The sequence below is a fragment of the Pyrus communis genome, chromosome 11, assembly GCF_041283825.1.
Source record: "Pyrus communis isolate YQ-2024b chromosome 11, ASM4128382v1, whole genome shotgun sequence".
Taxonomy (NCBI): Eukaryota; Viridiplantae; Streptophyta; class Magnoliopsida; order Rosales; family Rosaceae; genus Pyrus; species Pyrus communis.
In genome coordinates this window covers 27613622-27622319 of record NC_142575.1, presented here as the reverse complement: position 1 = coordinate 27622319, position 8698 = coordinate 27613622, and the positions used below count along the sequence as shown (strand labels likewise).

Sequence of the window (8698 nt, the reverse complement as noted above, 5' to 3'; positions counted from 1 at the left end):
ACCATTAGGTCCATTGATCAAGGAGAAAAGGCTTACTGTTTTGTATAGGCAGAATGAAAGAGGTAGGCTGAGTTGCTGATCAATTGCTTCTAAACACAGAATTTAGGGTTGGAGACTAACAATTTAATATATAGCTTTAGGGTTTAAAGAGTGCAAGTATGGGGCTGACAAATCAAAGCCTTTTATTCTTTTCTTCTTCTTTTTATTTTTTTAATGAAAAGAAAAGATTTTTTTTTCAGGTCGGACCCAAAATCCTTTACAATCAATTAAGAAATCAATTAGGAAAGAAGATGATGAAACGGATTGGATTATGGATTTAAGGGGTAATTTATTTAAAAAATATTAAAAGGATATGGGTTTTTGGACTTGGCCTATGAGTATTAATTGATATGGGCCACAATTGGGTTTGGTTAATCGGGCTGGTTTGGGTTAGAGATGGATGAGCAAATAATCAACCCAACTCAACCCAATTAATAAACAGGTTAAAATTGGGTTGGATTCGGGCAGGTTATCACTATAAAAAAATCCGCTTGTTCGGGTTTAAAGTTGAGTTGGACATGGACGGGTTTGAATTGGTCCAACCCAATTTGCCCTCCTATATACGACCCAACACGAGATAAATTATTTAATTGTGTTGGATATTTGGTGGGCTATGGCTAGAAGTTGAAACCCAAATTCAATCCATGTTGAACATTGTTATGCACTACAATGCACTATAAATTGAACCAAACACATAGAGATAAAAAGTATATCGAACTAAAGCTGCACAATTTATCTCTACATATAGAGGATCAAAGTCTCCTCTCTAAATTGGTATTCAAACTATTCAAAACCACAAGAATTATCAATTGATTAAAAGCATTTTACCTTGCACACGAGGTTCCGAGTTCAAATCTCCTATTCCCTAATATCCAAAATTAGCTAGGCCTTTCTTTCCAAAGCCTTAGCTACATCCAACAGTAGGAGAGTTTATGGTGTAGGGCTTTTCTTTTACGGTTTTGTTGTTGTGCCGATGGTGAGAGTGATATTTGGCAATTAAAGATGTCTAATGTGCGGATTAGAGAAAACGAACTCGAAATTATAAGTACATGGACTATGAGTCAAACATCCTACTTAATGCAGCCTCAAATGGCACTCTAGCCATTTAAAAGAAGAATGCACGCATATAAATAGCCCTAGAGCTCTGAGCTAGTAACTTCCTCTCACCTTAAACACCCTACGCAGTTACCCCACCAGCACCTCCACCAAGAAGACAACCTTAAGATGGAAGGTTGTCTTAACCTTGAATAGCTAAACCTAATGACACTCTAAAATTAAGGGTGAACCCGGGGAGTTGACATGAATTTCAATCCATTGCATCATCCCTTTGAAATGGTCTCACAGGAAATCCCACCTAACACTTACAACCTCCTAACATATATTTTCTATGTTATTCTACATGCATAGGTTCCTGCATCACTGACTACGATCTTCAATCAAAAGATAAAGAAACATAACTGAACTCTGTAACAATGGAAAGTACGTCTAAGATAACCCACACATACGATTAATAATAATTTACTAAGTCACTAACATTCTCATAAAGTAAAAAAATAGTTACAACTTCATCCAGATAACTAACTATACAGGAGCAGACATGAGTTTATTTTGGGAGAGAAGCATCCGAAATCTGATAGATCATAATCTAGAAAGAGAAGAAACAGATACAAGGCACAGCTTAGGTCCGACAAGGTGAATAATACTTACCACACTCTACAAGAACTTCTCTATGCTGGTGGTTAATGTAGATTTTGGAACAGCACCAATAACGGCATCTTTCTTCTCCCCACCTTTGAATATGATGACAGTTGGGATGCTTCGAATCCCATATCGGGTTGCAATTGAAGCACTCTCATCAGTGTTAACTTTGTAGCATTTGAGCTTCCCAGCATATTGCTTTGCCAGTTCATCAATTATAGGGTGGATCATACGGCAAGGCCCGCACCACGGGGCCCAGAATTCAACCAAAACAGGGAATTCAGAATCTAGGACAAGTGACTGCCATGTTGCATCACTAACAGCAGCCACTGTAATTTTTAAGAGAACATACTATCAAAAATAAAACTTGTTGAACTACCAAAAGTAATAGACAAATATATGTGAACACAGAACTGCAGAACTCTTTCTAATACTTTGGACATTGATTATATAGTAAGCAAGAATCAGTCCAAAAGCACCACCTTGTAGATCAAAACTCAATTTTTCTAATAAAAATTTCAACCAATTTTATACTTTCGTTGTATACTCTCATAAGTACAACACTTCTGTTCCGTATCTATACATAATTTTGATTACATGTCCGATTTATCCAGGATTCATCCACTCATCCCTAGGTTTATTATTCGCTTCTGTCTTTAATGATCAGTCACCACACATTCAATCAACATTTCACCTGAAATCCAACATTCATGTTGGAATTTTTAGTCAGTCACTGTGAATTAAGTCCCTTGACAGTCTCAACCATGGCTTGTCTTTAGCCACCGAGCAGCAGGTCTATTTCAGCCATCAACCGGCATGACCAAACAATTACAAGTAACCACAACTTGAAATCACCAGGTAAAGCTTGCCTAAGAATCTAAAGTACATCTTCCGAACCATTTGATTACGCTTCTTAGGTGGCCTCATCGTCGGTTCCTTCTATCTTCCCTTACTAATAATCTAATTTTTACGAGTCAACCCAAGTTTTGCAAATGTTTCAAAACCCAATATTTTTCTTCAATAATTTCTTTCCCGATCGATTCCTTTCATTTCCCAACTCTTTACAAACAATGCCACCAATATCATCAACTTATACGATATTCGGAATATGGGTAAAAAGTTTAAAGCCCAATTGATGCAGCTAATAAACAGAGAAAAACAGTTATTTTCTTGGCTAAAAGTTCCACCTTTACTCAATAAACAGTCTAAATCCACCATCTTACAACAATCTCTACACAAAAATCAAATCCTCTGTTGATTGCTAAGAAACTGAAGGAGAATTAAACAGACAATTTTCCAGACACCCAAACACACAGTGTGAAACTTGAAAATAAATAAGAAAAACTTCAAAACAAATAAAAAAATAAAAAAATTTGAAATCCTGACTGGAAGGGAGAGATTACGAGACTGACCTTCGACGGCAGTGTCCTGAGCCTCGCAGACGACGAGCCCGCCACGGCGGCTCGCTCGTCCGGAAGCGGGACCGTAACTCAGCGATCCGACGGAGCGAGTTCGGAGAGCTGATCCGACCTTGAGGCCTCTGTAGCGAGGCAACCGAGGGCCGGCGGACAAGAACGAGAGCGACGAGGGAGCCGGGATCCGAGAGAGCGCGGCTGAAGAAGGGAGAGCAGAGGATCGGGGAACAACGATGGAGTCGAGGACTGTAGCCATAGCCGCAGAGGATCGGAGCTCTAGAGATAGAAAGTAGAGAGAGAGAGAGAGAGAGAGAGAGAGATATGATGGAGACGGAGTAGTTGATGGGGATGGCGGAAGCAGCAGCTAGTAGATTGGGGAGAGGAGTGTGGATAGCCAAGGCGATGGATGAGACGATTTACTGGGGGCGAGAGCGGCGATATTCTGATTAGATTCTCCCTGCCTTGTGTAAGGTCACCAATCATACTGTGACACCTCAGCACTAATTATATTTTTATTTTTCTTATAAAAATAATACTTGATAACTAATTTTCTAAATTAAAATTGTAAATTGTGTCACCAATATGAAAAACAAAACTTTAACATTTAAACAATAATCCAATTAGAAACTACGTTATATGGTTTATAAAATATAATTTAAATACATAATCGCTCCAACAGGTGAGCATTACCTTTTTAAAATTAGCTATGATTTTTATATATTAGTATTAGTTTTTATCAAAATAAAAAATTGACTTAATATTCAGTTATTAAAAAAATTATAAAAAAGTGATCAAGCACCCACATAGTTAGGGGTGGTTCGGTATGGGATCCCATACCGAAACCCTTGTCCCGATTCCCAAACCGAAATTTTTGGGAATCCCAAATTCAATACCAATCCCAAACCAAATTTTCGGGAATCCCAATTTTCGGGAATCCCGAAATAATTTCGGGATTTCGGAACAAATCGGGAATCCCGAAATGTTTTTGGGCTTTTGGACTAAAATTTGACATATTATGTTTTTGGGCTAAAATTTGACATATTATATTTTTGGGCTAAAATTAAGCTTTAATCTACCCACTACCCATTAAAGTAGGTTGAATATTAACCGATTTACCAGTAATCATCTTAACATTTACACCAAGGTTAAGAGCCTGGCGGATGGTTTCTGCACTATCATGTCTTGGAGGGTCGAAAAGAGGCAACAATCCAACGAACTGCCATGGACCACCAGAACCTTCTTTTGTTTTCGCCGGCACTTCCTGTAAACATATACCAATCACAATTATAAGCCGGTGCTCTACTTCTTATAAAACTGAAAAAAGTGCAAGAGATGCTAAAAACGTCAAGGTTGAGTATAAAACCTGTCTAGCAACAGCCAATGACCGAAGCCCACGTTCAGCATATTTGTCAATAATGGTAAAAGCCTTCTTCTTGAAATCTTCTTTGCAGAGGCAGAGGTCCAAAATCTAATTACAGAAATCAATTCATTAGTCTGTGAGTATGAAGTGCACCTCTCTAATACCAGCTCGGGCCTGCGTATAAATGAATTCATTAAGATGAGCATATCCATTGAAAATTCCGTCCCAGAATTAATGAAGAATCAATTATAGGGCATACAAGAAAAGTTGGAAATGATTTATACCTCCTTTGGGTCGGCAAGCATTCCAACCATAGCAGCATCAATGGCATCCTGGTTTTCAGTTCTGGATGACCTTGCAGCTAGAAGAATGACATGATCTTTCTCCACACCCTTTGCAAACACCTCAATTAAAAACTAATATATATATATATAATATTTATTTCTATTCGGTATGGGAATACCGAAAAAATGGAGATGTAATCCCGAATCCCATACCGAAAATTTCGGTTTGGTTCGGGATGACATACCGAAATTTTCGGGAATTTTGGTTTGGGATTTTTTTGGTTTGGGATCGGGATTTTTTCGGTTTGGTTTGGGATTTTTGGGATTTTTTTCCAGCCCTACACATAGTAGTGGGTGCTTTGTTTGAAAATTTTCAAAATGATATAGTTTAATTTATTATTTTACTCCTAAGTTGTTATATTTTGGTATTCATAACTAGGGAGGGGTATTTTTGGGAATTTAAAAAATCATTATTTTGTGTTCTCAGTTTACATATATAGATGTTAAGTTTACTTACATGTGTTTTGTACCATATATGTGAAGTTTTGGCATCTATATTCTAAAATTTGAGAAAACAAATCCTTAATGTGAAGTAAATTTTGACCTTTTGACGTAAGACTCATTGTCACATAACGTTAAAATAATAATATCTGGATTAGAAAGGTGCAACATGAACAAGAAATACAAATTTTCTTTAAAAACAAAATTAGTGACTCACGCAAACAAAAGCACCAACTTAGTTTGATTAAAATAACAATTAATTTAATAATTTGACAAAGAGATGATTAACAATTAACAATTTATAATTTTACATGTTACTTTTACTAAATCTAAAAAGAAAGAAAAAGAAGAACATGACCCACCCAAAACCTCCAAAGGTGCAAAATGTGATATAAATAAACTGTAATGGTAGCTATTTCCTTGCGGGTTTGTTGTTCTTGGCATATTTGTGGTAAGCAATAAAAAGCTAATTTTGCTAAGGACAGTATGGCAGCAATTTAATACTTAAAAAGATGTTGGAAATAGCTCCTTGTCTCCGCTTGATCCCTTCACATCATGCTTATTTCAAACATATTTTGGTGTTGTTATCATATTTACAAAAATTAGAAGTCTGAAAAAATGTGTCATTTCCAACGTTTATTGATTTGTTTTGGTGTTCAATCCAACGGCATGTCTTTTTCTTGACCAATTTCATATATAATATATAAGAGGTGTGCATGAAGAGGAGGAGAGCCATGGAACGGGTTCATTGCTAATGTGGTTTTCCATCAATTATGCATTGTTATGTGGAGGATAACATAAACATAATAATGCATCATTGGATTAGCATGCCACATAATGATGAACCCGTTCAATGTAAGTTTTCTTCAAAAATGAGAGATATCGTTGTCCTTAACACTAATAGGAGATAGAAAACTATTGACATGATAAATATCACAGTAGAAGTGTTCTTTTAGCTCAAGCGATTAAGGTACCAATGTAGGAAAGAAATTAGATTATTTCACAGGCAATAAAATTAAAAGAAGCAAGCAGCGAGCAAATAAGAAAAGTGATTGGAGAACTGGTAATTCATGTGTCAATAATTTATTTGCTGCTATCATATCCCGAAAGTGGATGTTTTGGATTTTTCGTGTTGTTCATATTGACGCAAGTTTGGTTTGACATGTTTGTTTTGAGCACATAATATATAGATTTCAAAGAGAGTGACGATATCTACAAGACTAGTTGTCAAACAACAATCTCATACGGAATTTGAGCGAAAATGTTGTTTAATATACTTAACTCGGATTTTAATATTTTAGGATTGGATTTTACTATTTTAGGATTTTTTTAATTTATATTTTGTTATTTGTTATTTCCTTTCCTATTTAGATACATAGGGTTTTTAGGGTTAAGAACATTATAAATAAGTCACATTGGCCTTAGTTTTGTGATTTTTCGACTTTAATTCAACAGACATGAGTTTCTCTCTTTCTTCCTAGTGAATTCTAAGATTTGCGAGTTATTTTCTAGCGAAAAGATTAGTGTTCGATTTTACTTTATATAAATAAATGTAATGATAGCTATTTTTTGCAGGTTTGTTTTTGTTTGCATATTTCTGGTCAGGAAAAAGAAAAATTTTCTAAGGAAAGTATGGCAGCAATTTAAGGTTGGAAATAGCTCCTTGTCTTTTGCTTGATGCCTTCACATCATTCTTTCATTGTACCTTCAACCATATTTCGTTGTTATTCTCTTATATTTCAATATTAGAAGTCTGAAAAAAAAAAATGTCAATTCCATTGTGTATTGATTATTTTTTTTTTTTTGGTGTTAAATCCAACGGCATGTCTTTTTCTTTACTAATTGTACATTTAAGATATAAGAGATGTGCATGGAAGGCAAGGAGAGCTATGGAATGGGTTCATTGTCAACTTGGCTTTTGGATTAATCATACATTGTCATATAGAGAAAAAAAAAATTAAACATGACAATGCATTATTAGATGTGAATGCAACGTAGCGGTGAACGTGTTTCACATAAGTTTTTCTCAAAAATAAGAGATATCGTATCATTATGTATGTCATTGTCCTCATCACTAATGGGCGAGAGAAAACTGTCGGCATGATAGATTTTCACATAAAAGTGATTTTAGCTCAAATTATTAAGATACTGATGTAGGACATAGATTAGGTTATTTCACAAGCAATAAATTTAAAAGAAGCAGTGAGCAATCAAACAAAGTAAATGGCGAAGTGGTAATTCGCGTGTTAATAGGTTATTTGCTGCTGCCATATCCTAAAAGTGAATGTTTGGACTTTTTGTGTTATCCGGATTGACAAAACTTCAGTTTGGTATGTCTGTTTTGGGCCCGTAATATATGGATTCGAAGAAAACGATGAGATCTACAAATTTATTGCAAATTCGAATTTGAGCAAATTATGTTGTTAACAATATTTAATTCGGATTTTAATACTCTAAGAATGATTTTATATTTTGTTATTTCTTTATTCTACCTGTTTAGGGTTTGCTAGTTGTTTATAATCATTTGCTAGAAAACGATTATCGTTTGATTTTCCTTCATATATAATCGTTTGCTAGAAAACAACTAGCAAAGCCTATTATTCAATAAACATGTGTTTTCTCTCTTTCTTCCTAGTGAATTCTAGGGTTTGCTAGTTGTTTTCTAGCAAACAATTATCGTTCGATTTTCCTTCATATATCCCGTTGTCTCATTCTTAATAACACATAAGGCATTTCGAGTTTGAAAAAAACTTAACGTCGAACAAAGTGGGAAAATGAAAACTCGGATGGTAGGTAGGACAAAATGGATATGTACTAAGGATAATCAAAACTTTGTTACTTCAAAACAAGTCAATGGATATAGTAGTAAGGAAAGGATTACACACGAGAAAAAGAAATTGTTACTTTGTTAATTAGTATGGCGTGGACAGCAGTTGTTGGGGTGAGCAATGAATGGAACAAATATTTAGTGAAACTTATTGGTAATCTTGGTACTTTGGGGATTTTGGTTAAAGAGTTGGATTGTCGAATTTGTCAAATAAGATGCATTAATTAGTACAAGTGAACCTGCAATGCATGCAGTAGTTGAAGAAGTCCTTGAAACCATTTCTTAGCTACTGCTTTCTTTCTCATATTTCACATAACTTGTTCAATTGTTATTTCTATGTTTAACTAGTTTTTGTATCCCTACGGCGTCTCCGATATGAAAACTCAGTTCGAGAAGCTAAAACTGGTTTTAGCTACATCCTTGCATTGCGCCTGCGTATAAACAAATGAGGATGTAAACCTAACTAGTTTGCTCCAATTTGGGCAGCTGAACGGGGTTCCCCACTTCAAGAATATAATTTTACACATTCCTTTTACCAACTCCGCCAAAATATTACGCTTTCTCTCTCTCTCTC

The 8698-nt window shown here is 35.4% G+C and overlaps 2 protein-coding genes across 2 annotated transcripts; both read right to left on the bottom strand.

The window, feature by feature from the left end:
- Nucleotides 1-1525: 1525 nt before the first annotated feature.
- Nucleotides 1526-3614, bottom strand: LOC137742065 (uncharacterized). Its single transcript, XM_068481810.2, has 2 exons — nt 3150-3614; nt 1526-2066 (listed from the first exon to the last, which is right to left on the bottom strand). The coding sequence occupies exons 1-2, from the start codon at nt 3406-3408 to the stop codon at nt 1753-1755; spliced, it is 573 nt and encodes a 190-aa protein (XP_068337911.2). The 5' UTR covers nt 3409-3614; the 3' UTR covers nt 1526-1752.
- Nucleotides 3615-3955: 341 nt separating this feature from the next.
- Nucleotides 3956-4916, bottom strand: LOC148693213 (plasma membrane ATPase-like). The gene is made up of 3 exons (XM_088680399.1): nt 4797-4916; nt 4516-4620; nt 3956-4413 (listed from the first exon to the last, which is right to left on the bottom strand). The coding sequence occupies exons 1-3, from the start codon at nt 4824-4826 to the stop codon at nt 4225-4227; spliced, it is 324 nt and encodes a 107-aa protein (XP_088536525.1). The 5' UTR covers nt 4827-4916; the 3' UTR covers nt 3956-4224.
- Between the last annotated feature and the right edge of the window lie 3782 nt (nt 4917-8698).